The 19,646-nt window shown below is 39.2% G+C and overlaps 1 protein-coding gene across 6 annotated transcripts in view; it reads left to right on the forward strand.

Annotated features, from left to right (window-relative positions):
* Positions 1 to 6,177, forward strand: part of LOC147889154 (putative RNA-dependent RNA polymerase 4) — a 154,463-nt gene extending 148,286 nt beyond the window's left edge. For 4 of the 6 annotated variants that reach the window (XR_015542944.1, XR_015542947.1, XR_015542946.1 and 1 more), the window contains exons 16-20: positions 4,223 to 4,433; positions 4,553 to 4,722; positions 4,981 to 5,334; positions 5,429 to 5,496; positions 5,793 to 6,177. Coding sequence is in view for 2 of the 6 variants with exons in the window: in XM_087391960.1 (XP_087248086.1) it covers positions 4,223 to 4,433; positions 4,553 to 4,722; positions 4,981 to 5,280 (681 nt within the window). In the remaining 4 variants the exon portion in view is untranslated. Of the gene's footprint in view, positions 1 to 4,222; positions 4,434 to 4,552; positions 4,723 to 4,980; positions 5,339 to 5,428; positions 5,497 to 5,792 lie in introns of those variants that run through there. The other 2 variants (XM_087391960.1, XM_087391961.1) reach the window with 2 other exon arrangements.
* Positions 6,178 to 19,646: the final 13,469 nt, after the last annotated feature.

Here is a 19,646-nt window from a genome sequence, read left to right on the forward strand (position 1 = left end):
GGGGGGTATGCAGGTTGGAAATCCCAATATGATGTATCCCAACATAGGTATGCAGCCCGGAATGCAAATGGGCATGCTTGGAATAAAGAGTGGTCCATTGAACATGCCACAGATGCAAGGAATGGGACCTGGAATTCTCAATGCCACCTTCCTATTTGCAGCCACCTGTGTATGACAATATTGCACACAAGGGCAAATTGAAAGAGTACAAAGAGGGTGGGGCTGTTGCAAAGTTTGAGACATTCAATGGGACACAGAATAGGCTGAAAGCCTTGACCTTTTTGCAACAATTTGATGCTGCCTATGCTGTTGGGAACCTCACGGAGTCATCAAAGGTCAGGAAGACAGCCACGATTCTCAAAGACAATGCACTTCAATGGTGGAATAATTTGCTCTTGCAAGGTAGAGCCCCTACCTCTTGGGTTGAGTTCAAGCAAGTCTTCTCATCTACTTGGCTCACCACCACTTTTGAGGTGGACATAATGACAACTTGGCACAAGCTTGATGCAGCAAATTGTAAGCATGTAAGAGTACAACAAAAAGTTTTGGGAAGCCTTGCTGCCTGTGAGTTCTTACAGGTGTGTGGAGCTGTCCGCACAGATTGAGAAGTATTGTTGTGGGCTTCCAAACGACATCCGGGACTATTGCACCAAAACCAAAGTCTCTAATATGTCTCAGTTGATAGAAAATGCCACTACAGCATATGCCCTCTTTCAAGAGAAGACTTTTGGCTTCAAGGGTAGCAACCAGGAAGCACAAAAGTTTAAGGGCAGCAACCAGGAAGGCCCTAAAAATTTCAGAACAGCCCGGTTTGTTGCAGGATAGAGGCGAGGACCGCCTCGACTGAAGATGTCAGAGGAAGAGAAGAAAGCCCTCTATGATGCGAATAAATGTTACATATGCAGGGAAGAGAGCCACAGATCATATGATTGCACGTCGGAGCAGAGTGAGAATAAGGCAGAAAAGAAGCATGATCAAAGGTGTAGGACTGTTGGTCTTATGTCAGATGTGACTGGAGCCATACAGGATGTGGATGCCACAGAGCTATGGAGAGCATGGGGCAAAATCCGTGACCAGACAGCTTTGTTCTTCTTTGATCCAGGGGCCCGTGCCAATTTTCTTTCTCTAGAGCTGGCTGGAAAATTGGGCATAATGGCAGAAGAGATGTGGCCACTTTGTGATGCAGACATGGCTTGCCCAGGGCCCATGAGCATGTGATATTGTTGCAAGCTTTGCCAAAGAAGCATCATTCGGGCGTGCAGTCGTAGGTGGAGGTTTCAATAAAATCCGCCACATTCAAAACAAGAACCCGCAAATTGACCCCATTTAAGTTTGAAGAAAACATGATTGGATGGCAAGCCCGTCATATCAACTTGAAGAGAGCATAGGCAGGGAATAGTTCCAGACAGCAGCCTTAGTTAGAGGTGACCTGCAAGGAGCATAAGATGGCTTGGGATGGTGTCGAACAGTAGGGACGAGCGTGGTCGAATGTCCAAAAGATGGTGTGACTACTGGGAGAACCCACTTGGTTGCTGTAATCTTCGGGCGATCCAAACATGGCCTAAAGTTGCTGTAATCTTTTCCTCCACCACTTGGTTGGGCGATGCATTCGCCAAACAGAATCACCTCTCTCTAAAACCCAAGGTTGAGGCAAAAGGATTTTATACAATGCAGGTACAGTAATCTGAGATAGCCTCAAAGGACGAGAAGAGGACCCCGGAGAAGTCAAAGTCCAATCTTCCAGCCGGTCTTGGAGTTCCAAAGGAGGAATCAGAACAAAAGGCAAAAGGATAGAAGTAATTTGTCCCCACAAAGGACGATAATGAGAGCCCAATCCATATGTAGTGGTTGCTAGAGAAAAGGGAAGCACAGTATCAGCATCATCTATAACATCAGCAATCGAGGTGATGCCTTTAAACGAGACAAAGTAGGAACGTCGAGGTTCGTGTAAACCCAAGGGAGGTTGAAAGACTTTTGACCAGTGAATGCTTTCAGCTCTCAAAGAATTCCCAAGCAAAGATTGCCGTCCATTCCATTCCAGATGAGAAACAACATGCCATCAGTGCAGCTAAAAAAGAAATCCCAGTTGATCAAGTTCCCAATGACCAAACGCAGAAATACTCATATGAGTGACCAGAGGCCTAATCATAAGAGCCTAAGGCTGATCACCTTGCAGAAATTGCAGCAATATTTTTTCCCTGTGGGTAAGAATATGCACATGAATATCCGTGATGTTCAATCCACCATGCATCTTGGGAGAACAAATGTGATGCATCAAAAGCAGCGTGAGACTTTTTTTGCCATGTTTGGATCGCCAGAAGATTTTCATAAAGACAGACATGAAAGATGTAAGATTTGCCTTAGTGAACATGATCAATGGCAAGTAAAATTAAATATATGCCACAAGGATGGACTGCACTATTTGAAGACGATGTGCAAAGGTTGTCTTTTGTAGTGTAAACTCTTAAAAAATTGCTTGGAAGAGTAGCCTTTATCCAAAAATGCTCATTGTCTGAATCGAGTTTTCCATTTAGGAAGCTTTCTGTGATCATTGGATTAAAGAGAGAATTGAGCCTGACATAAGAGCATGCTTTCCTCTGAAGACAAAGAGTGAAGATGAGCAAGCTCAGTCAAACTCTGACAAGTAAATTCGGCATGTGCTACAGTCTCCCTTGCGGCTTGCATATAGGATTTGTCATAATCTCGAATAACTGTTTGCATTCGAGCAAGAAAAGCCTATCAGGCATAATCCAAACCAATGTGTATTTGACGAAAGAGAGGCTGAATCGCATCAAGGCTTTAAGGTCAGCATGCTCCAGATAACTATTACTAATCAGCAAAAGCCTTCAGCAAGGCAATCTGTCAGTGGGAAATTCATATAAGGAAAGCCTCAACCAAAGAGGAGCATGATCCGAATGTGTGAAGGCATCACAAAGCTGGGGATCAACCTGATACCTTCTGTCCAAGTGTGACCGATAAGAAGATTGAGCATTATGCTGAAAGGTATAGCTCGGAAGCATTGGTACTAATTCCTTCCAGAGATCCACTAGGCGCAACTGAAGCATAAAATCAGACCATGCATGTGTTTCAGAAGCCAACTTATGAGTGTGGCCTGAGGTGTTGTCACCCGATTGAGGGGCATTATTAAAGTCACCACAAATGAAGGCATGTTGTCGCCATGGATAAGTATGCATGGTAGTCCAAATCAAAGCTCTATCACGAGAAGATTAGGAGGCATAAACCGATGCAAATTCAATAAATAATCCATCTACCATGGCGATCATTGAGAGCCACAATAGGTTAAAGGTCGTGCTTTACGAAGAAAAGCCACACCAAAAAAGGACTTCTCTCCAGCATAGAAGATATCATAACCAGCACACACACACAACGTGCGCACGCGCTCACACACACATTTATGTTTTGCATGAGTAAAAAAATCTTCAAATTACTTCTCTTAATTAGGGAATATAATTTTGTTTGCCAACTACATTTCACCAAAGCTATCGGTTGTCTTTGTTGTCCCATTTTGCAGATAGTGAGTTTCTTCAATACTGGAAAATATGAGTGGAATACTTACCTTTTTTTGTTTTAGGGTGTGAAATGAAGTTGTCTAAAGTGACAATCCTCAAGATCATTATACTCATTCATTTAAACAAATTCAACATTGAAGCGAATGCTTCTCACAGTATTGAATACTTTACTTAGTACATTTATAATCTATGTGTAAGTGTTTGTTCTGTGATGGATGATATAGTTCTCCTATTCCTCTTTGAGTTTACCAATGGTAATCCCTTAAGGATGGAATTTACACACCACAAATTGCCTTTATTTTGTTTTTTCTCATCAGTGCTTTTATCTCATGTGCCTCTCTTGATCCATTGTGTCACTTCCTTGACATTAGCCTTAATCTATTTGTATGTATGGGGCGGTACATGTACCTATCCTTCTTACAACCCACGTCCAGATCTTTTACCAAATATTTAGTAGAGCAGATTTCGGACAAAATCAAGAAGCATATCCGTTGCACAATAGAATAAAGCATTTCTTGGCCTTTTCAAAGATCTATTTTTAACCATCCAAGAGCATGCTTGAGAAATTGTTAAAATAATTTGAAACGTGGTTAGGTGTTTTTTGGCTTCCAGATGGATATAAGTTGAACTACCTGGGATGAGTTCTGAGTACCGGTGTATATGTAGTCGCAGCTTAATAGACATTTTTACAGGTCTCTATTAACGACGAGGATAAAGCAACATGGTGGCCACATCATATGGTAAGAGAAGAAGATAAGTTAACATGCTCGCCACATCCTATCGAACGAGATCCACATGAAAAGTGGATTACAAAGAAGATCTACAACTCTAAAAGTGTCCTTGGAAATATTTATAATTTCATTAAAGGCCAGTGCAGCACATGCGACTTCCCATTGCGCCCAGGTAAGGTACTCTGTCTCATGAGCTATAGATGTGAAAAAGATATTGATTAAAGATTTGAATGCCATGACAGCATAGTTTCCATCTATTAAAGAACAAGTTTTCACTAATCTCTATTCCAGGCGAGATCTTGATTGAAAGAAACTTTGAGTACCCTGGTTTTGCCAACCATTATGACATGTGGGAAAAACACTTCAATGAATATAGAATGCAAATGAGAATTTGTCTACAAGATTCTGAAGGTGAGGAAAGGACGGCTCAAATAGAGACAGTGTTCCAAAGATATCGCAGAGTATGTTTCTTTTCGTATTTTATGTCAATGGGGCCTTGCTCTAAGCTTTTATGCTTTGATGTGAATTTGTAATATTTCCTAATATTAAATCTTTTTCTGCTTTGTGAACTATAGGCTCGATAGGCTCATGAATAATAAAATAATTTTATGAGTACTCTAGAGGGAAAGGTATATCTAGTTTAAAGATTATCTATTTGTGCATGTATACTCCTCTTTTTCATTAACTTGGGTTTGGTGTTTCATTAAAAATCATAACAGGAACTTTATAAGGCAGATACGTTAGTGGAGAGCCCAGAGCCTCTAGAAGAACTTTACAAGAAAGCTTCCGCAATATATATTAATGTGTATTCTAAAGCGGAGAGGAAAGTATCGTCTTTATCATCAGAGGAGATTGCTCAGAACTTGCCCAACTTGGGGTTGCAATTTCCTTGGAGGGTTGCCGGATTTGCACTTTGTAAAATGTTCATAGAAAAATCCACGGGAAAGCGAAAGGAGCCAATCCTTGTTGAAGAATCTATTTTAAGGGATTTGAAGTTTTCAAGGAAAGATAAACAATGATCCAAGGATTAGTCATCTGCACATAGGTTGCGAGCGTTGCAAACTTCTCATCTGGTTCGTGTGCGATGATTTATGGAGTCAATTCTTTAAGTTGCAAAGGTGGAATCTGTCTTCATTGTGAAAATGACCTCGTCTTTCTAAAAAATAGGATCGGAAGCATTCACATCAATTCTCTTGAAGCTTGGGATCAAATTCAAATACTCTACCCCTACAAAGGTGAACACTTATCTAAAATTGGCTAAGCAAATCAATCTACCTTCTCCTATCGTTAAGCTTTTTTCAGCTTAGCTCTTGCTTCATTTTTTGGTTCATTATGGTCTTGACATAAAAATTTGGTCTTTTCCCATGACTTTCTTCTGTGCTAATTGCACTAGGACCTTGCATACCAAGAGCTTATATAGCAATAGTTCTTGTATTGAAAACTTGACGTTTGCCAGGATCAAGTTGAAATTGCTCAAGTGGTTGGTTGCATGATTCTATCTCATTGAGACTCATTATAATTATCCACACAGGGATCTATGAGCTTTGTGAGTAGAATCCATTCTTTGGAGACAATTCCATCATGAACCACAATAGAGCAGGAGACTTTCGCATGTTTGGCATGAGCAAGATGCCAACACAAGTTTTCTGAGATGTAAGAACCCCCCCTCTCTCTCTCTCTCTCTCACATACACACACACACATATGTACGCAATAGGAGCAATAAAACTATTTGCAACTTTGTCTCTTAACTTTCCAACACTCAAATATGGCTTAATAAATCTAGACAGTGCATTTTTTAAATGCAACAAGAAGAAATTGAGATTTGGAGATCATTACATTTGAGGATGGGAAACAAGCCTAATGCTGATATTCGCTTCTTTTGACAATAATTAGATAGGTTATTATGTTGGAAGATTCTTGGTCTTTCATGATCTTATGTTTACATGTTTCATTTGGCTAACCGTAATGGCAATGCTACAGTTGGTACTAATCTTTATGTTCAACAAGGATAGTTTATGTGCTAAGTTACTTATCACTCACACACAGTCTATCCCTCATATAAAATGATAACATACATCTCTTTTTCACGACACTGTCAATATTCAGAGCAATTGCAATATTGTAAAACAACCAAATTGTTGTATTATAAAGGACTTGTTCACCATTTGGTTTTTAATATGTTCCATCAACAAGGCCTCAGAGATCCTTTTGCATCAAAATAAAGATGAGTAGCAAACTACCATGATGAGAAATTTTTGCCATTAAATTTTATAGTAGTATTTTTAAAACTTTTTTATTCTTGATAGTGTCCATGACCACCACTCAAGCACAATTGACAATTGCCCCAAAATAAGCTTTAGTTTGTATATCTAGAGATAATCTCCTTCTATATTCATAGTAGCTTTTGCTTCTTAGATGCTGAGGTACAAATATCGACGCAGAACATCGTTAGTTCAACCTATTTGACAAGCAAGAGTCTCAACTCTCATGTAGCATGCACAAATCTCATGAATTTTCACAAACATCACTCACCAACTTTGCTCTGATACCATTGTTAAATAGAATTGCTTATCACTTACATACAGTCTGTTTCTCATATAAAATGATCACAGATGATCATAGGTCTCTTTCACTCGCAATTGCAATATTGTAATACAATCAAAATTCTTTATTATAAAGGACTCGAAGACTCATGACATAGACTCACAACCTTGGCTCATCTCTACAAAGGACTTGAAATGAGACAGTAGCAAACTAAATTAGAATGTGAGGAACCCTTGGCAATGTTTGAGTTAAGAGAGGGCTCCTCTTGATCTATAGAAGATGGAGAAGTGGTAGTTGTAACCTAACATGTGTCATGGGGTAAACTTCTAGTGGCCATGGCTCAAGTAGTTGTTGCAACCAAAATCAAGAAGTGCCTCCTTATATGAGCATGCCGAAGGCACCTTAATTGTAACCTGAACCTAGCAAGGGGCTATAAGAATTGTGCCTACATCTACAATCAGATAATGTAGTAGTTCCAAAGAAACTTTATGTTGAGTATAAGGAGGGGTCACCACCGAAAGCTCTCCTCCTCTTTGGGAAATCTTTAGCAAAATGCCCAAAGACCCTGGATATCTAAGACTCTCTACCCTCTAAAACCATCCAGGCAATGGAGCATGATCTTATCATCATAAGTATTAGGGTTAGAGACAATGACCCTAACTCTAAGAACCCCATCCAATCCAATTGCCTCTGTTTCCAAAGAGGGTAGAACGGGGAGGGGATATCAATGACAACTCCAAAAGTAGCTACAATTATGGCAAGGAGCTAATGATACACGTAGGGCAGACCTGTAACTCTGATAAAAAGATATGTTGTCTTTTCGTCCTCCTATTGGGTCAAAACCAACAGAGATAGGCATAAGAAAAATCTTCCTAGAAGCAAGTGCTAAAGGGTTGGCATTGAGCACAGTGCTCGCAGCTCCAGGAGTGTCAAAAGTCACTTGGAAGAAACCTTGTCCCAAAATTTAAATATTAGCGAGGTGTTGAGCGAGGTCTAAGGGCAAGGCGACAAGTGTCTAGTTATTAGCTCGAGCTAAGAGTGTGGTTGAGCTCTCAAGCTCCACATTCTTTTGTAATTGTAGCAACTCATCTTTTGAAAAAAAATATATGTTCTCACAGTCAGTGGAAGCGGACGATGATTGATTAAATGGGTCGTCATTCGTCAAGCAAGGAAGGAAGGCCTATTCAAAGTGATGAAGATATGTCCATTGTATGGAGAGGGTTGAGAGGGAGAGGAGGATGAAGAAAGGAAGGGGAGGGACAAGAGGGAAGAGAGAAGGAGAGGATGGGAACCTAAGGGCATTCAAAGGGGAACAATTAGGGGAAAGAATTGGAAGGGAGAGGGGTAGGGAGAGAGGTTAAGGAGAGGGAGGGAAAGAGAGAGAGGACGAAGTGCCTTTGATTGGCCAATGAAGGGGCTAAAAAGGAGCAACTGGCCAAGGTCCAAATTGGATGGGGTCACAATACCATAAGGTACCATGATACTCACAAGAGGTGGCTTTATGAATGAGAACATAACCATGTCATGGTTTGTATTGAGTTGAATAAATTGCACTAGTCACGAACAAAAAAGGGCCTTTCAAACTTTGGCCCAAGATGCGTGCTGCACAAGCACGTGGATTTTATCTAGATCAACCAAGGATAGTGCGAAAGTTTTATGCAGCCAAGCTAGGAGTCATTCATCCTAGATGTAATAGTGCAATACTGCTCTCAAATTAGGAGAGTAGTCCTACGCTACCTCCACCTAGCTCCATCTCTGATAGCAAGAATGTTGAATGTAATGCTTTTTATTTGGACATGAACGGTGTGCTAGGTTCATCAACACAATTGTAGAAATGAGTTGTTATGGCCTCAATCACACCTTTACGTGTGGCACGAACGAGACTTTATCATAAGACCTAATGTTGATGTCACATTTTTTATTCCAAAGGATGTAGAGGCATTTTTGCATTGGGTGATTTGATGTTTTTATGTGCATATATGAAGCTCATAGTGTCACCACCACAACCTAAGATGGCACTTGAAGTTGTGCTTTCCTAACTTTTAGTCTTTGATATTGGGATGGATGGATTAGGCATATTGTGACTCGGTGCATTTCACCTCTTTGGGTTGGAAGCCAATTTTTCTCAAATACCTATGATATTTTTGGGAAAAATGCCCTTTCTATGTTGCGTCGTGTACCATACTTATTGATGACATCATTTACAAGTATGCATGCAGGAAATCTAGAAGGGACCTTCAACATACTTCCAAAGATGGGATCAGTCCATGCATGTGTTGCAATTTTTTTATTTAACATGTAGCATCATGGTTATGATAATGGTTGCTATCACAAGATGGGTTGTAGTTTGGTTTTACAGACCATTTTGGGGCTTGCGAGGATCGCAAGTTGTAGAAAATTTTGTTGTACATCCAGGATTTTGGGTGGAAGCCCAGATGGTTGCTTCCCAGAGGTTTCAGAGATGGTTGCTTTGACTCGAAACTTGACAGGGGTAGTATCTTGTAGTTAAATGATGTTATCCCTATATTATCATGTATGAAGTATACTTATTAAGCTCTTGGACCATGTACTTTGTGAATCAAGCTATGAACTGTAATTATTCAACCATTGGTTCATAACAGTCTCAAAAGGCCTATAAAATGAATTGTAATTGCATTAAGTAATATTATCATATATTAAGTGTATTAATTAAGCCCTTGGATCATTTGCTTTGTGAATTAAGTCATGAACTGTAATTGTTCGGCCTTTGGTTCATGTGGCATTTAGAAGTTAATCTGTATTTCACTTATGTTGACAGCTTGATTGACTCATCACAATTTCATGTGGAAATGCATCAAGTATATGTTAAATGATTTGGCTATGACTACTTTCATATATTGGTCATCCTCCATCCTCAAGAACTACTCGGCTGTCATGATCAAAGTGTTATGATAATTAATAAAGATTATTGCAACACAATAGAACAAAACATATTGATGTCCATAATTTCTATATTTGACATGAAGTCCAAAAAGTGTCCACCATGATTGAAAATTGTCCAACAGAAGGCTAGTAGTCACAAAGTACTACAAGAAGTCAAGTAATAGTATTGCTGCACTCACAAAGCACTCCATAGGAGTCACATACCACTCACATAGCTTTCACTATTATGAGAGTGTTTGGTGCTCACAAAGCTATACCAAGCAACCATATAATAGTGACAAAGTACTACCATAACTTTCACAAAGCACTTCCACAAAGTCTCATAACAGTCACAAAGCACTACCAAGCACTGCAATAAATAGACCCAAAGCATTGACCAAGCACTCACAAAGTAGTCATAAAACACTCACATAGCTTTCATTGTTATGGGACTGTTTGGTGTTGCCAAAGCACTACCAAGAAGCCATTTAAAAATCACAAAGCAGTCACATAATTGTCATAAATCACTTCCAAGAACTCTCACAATAGTCACAAAGCACTACGGAGTAATCTAAGATGCGAAATGGTGTGCAATCCAAGATGCAACCAAAATGGATGCCTTATTGAAGGAGAATTCATTCCAGTTAGAAAGATGTCTCAAAGCAATTACTCATTGCTCCAACTTGTTAAAAATCGCTCTCAAATCAGTCTAAAATCAATTCATGATGGCTCTAATTAGTCAAAAAGTGATTTGAAAAAACTCTGAAAACAGTTCATTGTGGCTTTAATCAGTCAGAAAGTAGTTTATCATGGCTTCAGTCACACAATATTCTCAAAGCAGTCTAAAGTAGAGTTGTGTCTACTGGAAGTACCCAATAACAATCCCATCAACGCTACAAAGCTGATTGTACTAGACTTGAGGTTCCTTAAGAAGATGGATCGGGTGCTTCATGTAGCTTTTTTTACCTATCATATTCTAAGAAACATCTTTCATAGTGTGGGACACCCTTGTTTCTTGAGTCCAAGATGTAAAGACAATATCTTGAACCTCCATCATCGTTGTCGTCTTTGAAACCAAGATATTAACAGCATTCCTTGATCTTCAATGAAAAAATGGGATTTTGCAGAGTAGAATTTCCTTCTTTAAACACGCAAAAGGTTCAAAGCTTTTGTAATGTTGAATTTCCAGTTATCTAGTCCATAATGATCACCATTATCATAGTAGATCTTTTGAAGAAAACTTTGTCACAGGTTCATAGCTGCTTCACATGTGTTAAGGTGTTGCAGGTGTTGGATATAATTATTCCTTGCTGTAACTGAACTTCATTATTGGCATTGTGAAAATGCTTGACACTGGGATTAAAATTGACATGTTCAAAGATATCCTTTTGGCTACTGAGTCCATCCTGCTTGTGTATTTTGAAATAACAACACAACCTCATTTGCTATCTTTTCTCTCTTGTCCACATCGACTACAACATTAGCTTGATCTATCATAGCTTACTTTATTCTTGCTTTTTGTCGATACTTTGTAGCCTCATACCCTCTAACAACATTTATGTATTTTTCTCAACGAGTTAGGTGCATGTGTGAACGTCCCTTCCCTACATTGACATCTTCTAATGCCAAAGGCAAATATGTTTGATATATTTGCAAAGAAGAAACATGAAAGACCTCTACTTGGATCACTACATGTCACCTTTGTAGCGTAAGATTTGATGGGCGAGAGGTGTGAAAATTCAACATTCGCAGGAGTCATTAGGGGAGAAATGGGGTCTCAAAAGGGCCTCATAAGGAATGGATTAGGAGAGGGATTAAAAACTTAATACAATCCTATGTGGAGGGCTCATAATGGAGGCTTAGGTCATTTTGGTAGGCTAGGGATGGTTTTGTAGGCACTTAAGAGGGGGGAGCCAAAAAAGCAACTGCAAACGACTTCAAGAAAATAGGAGCAAAGGATGGCGATTTGGATGACTATAATGGAACAGCAAGGGGATGGAACAAAACCAAGGAAGGATTAGCAAGAGGAAAAAGCTCTATGGGCGATGATGATGGAGCAGCGAACTCCACCTCGAACCTTCATGTCACCACACCACACACACACATACACACACACTTTCTATACTCTCTCTCTCTCTCTCTCTCTCTCTCTCTCTCTCTCTCTCTCTCTCTCTCTCTCTCTCTCTCTCTCTCTCTCTCTCTCTCTCTCTCTCACACACACACACACACACACACACACACGTACATTCACACATGTATTTTTTATTTGTATATTTTCCTTGCACGCAACTTTACACACACAATATTGTAGACTCTTATCACACACTAATTTCTCTCATGAGACCCCTCTTCAAGTAATGCTTTATTAATAAGTAGTAGTTTTATTGACACTAGGTCATGGTGTTGTTCATTGGCATATTTTGAAGCATCTTTTTATTGTGTTACGGTTGGATAGTAATGGGTATTGGACACATGTTATAATTGATGTCCTCGCTCATACTTTGATTTAAAGTGTCTTTTGCTCCTTGAAATGCAAAATTTTGGTTATCTTTTTTAGTAATAACCTCTTGTGTGCCCGTGTTAATAAATGGTGATGGCTATATGGACTCATAGTAGTATGTCAACATGGTTTTGTATGGCTCTCCTTACTCACGTTTAAAAAAATTAAACAATGGGTCTGCTAAGATGCAAGGTCTTCTCTCTTGTAGCTAAGCTATGGGTCTAAAACTAGTTCATCTACCTACTAATCACAAAGATTCTAGATGTATCTCTATTTAGCATGCACTATGTGGGTAATGGTGGTGCTCTTTATGGTGGTGGCGGTGGCTTGCATCCCAGGAGTAGTGCCCTTCCCTTACTTTTATTGCTCATATGCTCTCGGGCTATTCTATATTGGCAATTGCTCATTCACTTATGTCTCTATTTTCTTGATAGACTCTGCTACACTATCGAGTAACCTTTTTTGGACTCTTTAGTTGTAGAGCGGCTGCTCCTTCTTAGTTTGCTAATGCTCCTTCCTCCACCTCTCACGTTGCAAGATGCGCACTCACTCAAGTGCTCTTGTTTCTTCATGATTATATATTCTCTTTGTGTACTTACGACTAATCACTTACTAACTAGCTTGTAGCTTGGTGCATGGTTGCCTCGCTTTAGGATATACAGACATGACTTCCCACTTGCATGGCCTTACATTCAGTGCTATGTACTTTGCTAAGCTGGCTGTACTTTGCTACTTGGCTTGCCATCTTGCGAAAGCTTCTTGGTACTAGATTTGGGAGAACTATCTCGGGGGAACAAATGGTCATGATTCTCTTGCCCACCCTCATACTAAATGTCAATTGTGTCTCTGCATAAGGTCTTGCATAGCCTTATGCCCTCTGAGGTGTGCCTCCTCTCTCTCCTTAGCTCCTTTTCCTTCACCACCCTCATGGAAGACTCCATGCATAGCATGGCCCCATCTTTTCTCTACCAGTTGCTTCCCTATCGTGCCTGAGTATGCCTACCTTATTTCCCTTCGTACATATCTTGTGTGGATGATTATCTAGCTCAGGTCTCCGAATCCTATTACATCAAAGCTCCCACTTTTTTGTACTTTGATTGCATTGTAGTTTTCCCTCAACGTCTAGTTTGCTAGCTTCCGTTGCATCCTTGCCTTGCTCTTGCCTAGCTCTTGGCACTCGCTCCTTCGGCCCACTTTGATGCCCTGGGAAGGTTTATTAAAACCCTCACTTTCATCCTATTGTTCAATCCTTTCTCGGTCCCTCTTTGGTGTCAACGTACCACTACTGCTTGCCTAGCTAATGGTAGCTTGCCATGAATCCCTTTATCATGGAACAAGCTAGCATATTGCTTGTTTATGTATTTGTGCTTACACAGCATCACGATCATTTATACATTCAGTTCCATTATGCGCATGTTTACTATTTTGCAACCAAGGTCCTTGATACTTGGCAAAACACACATAAGGAACACACTCTCCAATACTATTTCACTCACACTCTCCTCTACACCATTCTTGCATGTGGAACAGAGCAACTGTAGATGACTTCAAGGAAACAAGAACAAAGGATGGCGATTCGGATGACTGCAATGGAACAACATGAGGATGGAACAAAACCAAGGAAGGACTAGCAAGAGGGAAAAGCTATGTGGGCGATGACGATGGAGCAGCGAGCTCTATCTCGAACCTTCACGTCACCACCACACACACACACACTAGAGGCAACACCAACACACACACACACACATGCACACAAAGAGAGAGAGAGAGAGAGAGAGAGAGAGAGAGAGAGAGAGAGCTTGTAGCGGTCTCAAAGCAACCAATGTATTTCTTACAGCACAAGCACCTACCATTTTGCTAACAGAGAAGGAAGTATGAGAAACATAGAGCTTTAAGATAAGATACTTCAAAGAGAGAGAGAGAGAGAGAGAGAGAGAGAGAGAGAGAGAGAGAGAGAGAGAGAGTTTGCAACGGCCTCAAAGCAACCAATGTATTTCTTGTAGCACAAGCATCTATCATTTTGCTAACAGAGAAGGAAGTATGAGAAACATAGAGCTTTTAAGATAAGATAGTGCAGAGAGAGAGACAGAGAGAGAGAGGGCTTGTAGTGTAGGAAGAGACACAATTGTAGAGAAAGTAGCTTTGGTCTTTGTCAATTTCCTAAGAAAGGTGTTGACTTCTTTTGTTCCAAAGGATATGCCCTTTTATTTCAAACATTAGGGTCCTTGAGTGAGGCCTCCCCCATCTTAGAGTTCCAACCAAGAGGTCATACACAAAAAGAAAACCCAAGTAGATCTCTATTTTAAAAAGGCTTCAAAGAACCTCTCTTGATTGCAAAAATTGAGGTAGGCCTAAAAAAATGTTACTTGCACTGCTAGAATTGAGGGGGGTGACTCTAAGCCCTAAGGCCATCAGGCCCTATAAGGGCCTTGACTTAAGGCCTTTGGGAGCCAAGGCTCTTTATGACATTGGCATCTTGAGCACTTAGCCAAGAGTGCCACTTGCAACACAATGTACATTTGTGGTTATGTAGAGCTACCCTATAAAGTAACATCCTTTACATCACAAAACTTGCAAACAAGTGGTGCAATAGGCGATGGTAAGATCGAAGCATCTCGTAAAATGGACAAACATTGGCTTGTGACTAAAAAGTCAATGTAGACTTGATGCTAAAGGAGGGGACCAAACTGCATAGAGCAAACTTTCCAAATGGCTTAAAGTGGGAAGACATTGGTAAACTAGACCATTGAAGTTTTTGGCAATGGCAAAATAGCCATTGTAATAGCATAACCTATGGCCAAAAAGCCAAGTTTGCATGAAGTATGCAATCAAAGGAAATAGACTATTAGTGGAGATGCATGATAATCCATGCAAAATTTAGCAACTATTTTAGCAAAGCAAGCTTGCATAGGAAAAAGGAAGCTCATTTTGGGACCTTTTAGGGTTTAGAAAAATAGGCTCTCTACCAATCAGAAGAGGACCAACGTAACGTTGGAAAAATACCAAAAACCATGTAAAAATATAAAATAAGTCATATTCAAAATCTTTTTCTTTTAATATTATGTCTGACATACGTGATCAACACATCCGAAGCGGACCAAAACCCCCAAATTGACCTTGGAGACATTGAAAATTGATGCCCCCTGCATTTTTGCCCTTTTTTGGGCCTTCAAGCGTCGGTTTTTGGTTTCTCCAGGGTCAATTTGGGAGTTTTGGCCCGCTCTAGATGCACTGGCGATGTCAAAATCATCAAATGCTAGATAGAAAATCAAGGATCTTATATATGCATTTAATGTGAAGCCTGAGTACTAGACTGACATTTTTGTAGTGAGTATCTGTATTTTATGGCATTTTCCATATTTTGAGTGCAATAAAAATAGATAAATAGTGAATTTCTTAGAGGGCCCCAAATTGAGTTCCCTTCTTTCCTTATGCCTTTGAGAGTGCATTTAATGATGTAGCACTGCATGATGTAGTAGTGCTCATGGATAGAAATATCCAATTTGACACATGTATTGGGAACTAAGGTTTGGTACCCAAATCTAGGACACTTTCAATGCAAAATATGGAACACCTCCACTCCCCATATCCAGAACAAGCCCCAATTCCGAGACAATTTTAGTCCTAGATTTAGGACACTTCCAAGCCCTAGATTTGGGGCACTTCCCATTCTAGATCTAGAATACTTTTGGGCCCCAAATTTGGGAAAATTTGTTTTCAAGGACATAAAAGATTTAGCACAAGATTAACATGATCATGTAAATGTTAACTTTATTAGACTATCATACAAAAGATTCATCTAAGGATCGACATAACTAATTATGCACACAATTTTGTTATGCTATATGTACGTTTCACTAATTCATGCATTCATGGACTATATTATGGTTTAAATCTAGCTCCTTATATAATCTTTACTCCCATGTCTCAAAGTAGATCGGAGTCTAATATAGCTATAAGTTTGACAAATGAATGCTTTATATCTTTATTAATTCAAGATATTTCACTTTGCCTTCATCTTCTAATCACCCTACTTTAAGTTTACTCATATGAAAGTGAGGAAGGGAAAATTCAACAAGACCACAAGAGGATTGATCTTAGAATTAGAAATAACGATACCTATCTCAATGTTTCTATCAACGTTTATGTCCAACCACTTTTTGATACCTATCTCAATGCTTGCCACTATTTTAGAAAAAGTTTCTCAAATAAACATTAAACTTTTTTTGAATGGTAATAGTGAGATGGTGTAGAAGATGGAGACCATGATTCAACATGCTAGTACATCTTTTTTGTATCTTCTACAAAATCAACTTTTATCTACTTAAGTTCTTGAAGATATAGGTGAGTTAGGGACATAACTAAAGATAGACTTATTTGGATTGATGGACTTGGATGCAGTTGCAACCCTCAATGTAGAGGGCCTTCTATCCTTTATCCTTTAACTTGTACTTGCATGAGGATGATTATATGAGATCTTCTCACTATTTTAATCCTTCAAATGATGTGAAACCCTAGGTACTATGATTTATGGTGCCATTGGAAATTACTCTATGTAAATAAATGATTACTACAAGTGTTAGCAAAGACATCGATATTATGGTTAGTATTGTTATAAGTATTTTCATTAATATAAAGACGTTAGTATATATATCAATATTTGCTTTGATATTACATCAATAAAACTATTGATTTAATAACTATATATATATATATATATATCCTTTGATATTATTGTTAATATTATTAATAATATTAATAATGTCACAATTATTATACAAGTGCACAAAAAGCCTCAAAAAATGGCGCAAAAACGAAAAAATCAGAGATATTGGTCGAGTGTGATACAAGAAATAGAATTATCCCATTAATTTAATCCTTCAGTATTTAGTTGAGTGAGATCTAGCATTTTTATCACATAGCTAATGCATATATTATTGTTCGTAGTGCTGCATGTTCTCTTAGTAGCTGGATATATGGCTACAACTATATAAGTGTGGCACTGTGGGCACCACTTACATGATGACGGTTCACAAGAAATAGAATTATCCCATTAATTTAATCCTTCAATATTTAGTTGAGTGAGATCTAGCATTTTTGTCACATAGCTAATGCATATATTGTTGTTCGTAGTGCTGCATGTTCTCTTAATAGTTGGATATATGGCTACAACTATATAAGTGTGGCACTGTGGGTACCACTTACATGATGACGGTGTATTCGGTGTGTGGCATGTGTGCACCATCCATGTGATTTTATACATGTGTGGCATGAGGTCAAACATCTAATAACATGTGTTGCATGTGTACATAAGGTGGACCATCTGATGGCATGTCATATGAGGCAAACCTTTTAATAGCATGTGTACCATCCATTTGTGATTCATTGATTTTGTTATCGCTAAAATACTAAAAGGTTGATTAATTGTGGTGATTAGTTCCAAGGTTATCTGTGCTTTAAAGTGTAAATTATTATTGGTTTTTTTGAATTCAAGAAATATTTGATCAAGCGATGGCATTTGATGCACATGATTCATCGTATTTGGTAGGGAGAACAAGGCTAAGCCTAAGTTTTGACATTACAAATACTCATGTATTAACTAAAGTGAAAAAAGAAAGCTTTATTTTTAGAAGAAAAAGCAAGCTATTTTGAAAGGGACTCGTGGAGCATTTAGATCCCATTGTTGTTTGCAAGTGGGAGGATTTGGATCCCATCGTTGTTTGCAAGTGCAACATGTTATTAGCTTTCCCTTTTAGGTATATCCTTTTTTTTTCCTTTGCAAAACATAATTCAATCTTTTTGTATCACTACTTAGCTTAAAATTTTCACATGCATCCATACATACACTTAGCCTTAGCAAACGTATATAGCCATACTCTTGCTCCATTGGCAATGACCATGTTTTTGCTCCACACCTAGTCCATATCACCGTTTCACATGCATCCATACATACACTTAGCCTTAGCAAACGTATATAGTCATACTCTTGCTCCATTGGCAATGACCATGTTTTTGCTCCACACCTAGTCCATATCACCGTACACCTCCATGCTTGAGGTTCTATCTCTGATTGAGGTCTACAAACCTGGAATCATTCTAGTAGAATTGCTTGCAAAGTACTGCTTACAACAAGTCCACCCCCTTTGATCCTTTCCTCTACATGCTCCTCGCACGACAAATATCATGGAAGTTGAACCCAAAACAAGTTTAACCTCGAAAAGGAAGCTAGTAATCATGGCACTATGGGAAATAAAGAATAGGTTAGTCGTCCAACATCAGACACAAAAGAGGCTCATGGCATCACATCCATCGTGGCAAGGGTGGGTGTGTATTTGGCAAACTCTAGTAATGATCGTGGCAAGGAAGGGCCCTTTAGTCAGCTCCATCCTAGAAGACGTTGGAAAGAGTATTGGATTTAGTTTTTTTTTAATGGGTTGACCACCTAGCTTTCGACATCTCCGGCATGTTTTTTATTTTTATTTTAAAGCACCTAGTCCATGGCATGTTCTTTTTTTCCACAATTTCTTTTGTGAACATTGATCAATTACAAGCAAACAATAAAAATTCTCCATTATGCTATATATAACCTCCATTTTCCCTTTAAATTCTTGGTGAAAGGGGAAATCATGGCTATACTCATCTTCTCAAAAAGGTAATCACTTTCAATCATAATCTTTGCATGTATTCTCATAGCATTGCAAGGACTATATCATCCATGCTATGCATTTATAAACCCTAATAAACATATTCATATGCATCTACTCTCTTCTCTTAAGGCCGTACAATTGTGCAGGCGTTGGGAATACGAGGTTAATGATCGTCCAAATTAAGAACCGGCAGAGCTGTACTCCATTTGTGATGTGGCTAAACTGAACCACTTTGCATGGTGAGGTCCAGGATACGGATGTTGAAAGTCGCTTTCTTGTCACCCGTTTTTACAAAGCCACGGGTTTGTACCCTCCTATATTTGAAAAGCAGGTGCAATCCCATATATTTCATTTCCAGACATGATAGTCTCCTATATATTTTACAAAGCCACGGGTTTGTACCCTCCTATATTTGAAAAACAGGTGCAATCCCATATATTTCATTTCCAGACATGGTAGTCTCCAATCGAACGAACTTGGTTTGCTTAAGCCGTCAAACTAGGGCAATTCTTCGCAGTATTACAACCTATATACTTCGATCGTCAGCGGACTTCTTTTGTGCAATGGCTTTTACTATCAATGCCTTGGCCCCTGTATTGGACCCAGAGAAGAACAGAAAAGAGTGGAGGCAAAAATCCCTCGCCCATCCCTGCAAAACTGACGTAACCGACGGGATACCAACCTCAAACTTCCAATTACATATCGATACAACGTTCATCCTGAGATAAATTAAGTAGTATACAAAATTTCGGCTAGCCGACTCTACTTTGTGACAACGTATATGTCATCGT

The sequence above is a fragment of the Dipteris shenzhenensis genome, chromosome 20 (genome assembly GCF_047967505.1).
Source record: "Dipteris shenzhenensis isolate YYH24624 ecotype China chromosome 20, Dip_SZ_1.0, whole genome shotgun sequence".
NCBI lineage: Eukaryota > Viridiplantae > Streptophyta > Polypodiopsida > Gleicheniales > Dipteridaceae > Dipteris > Dipteris shenzhenensis.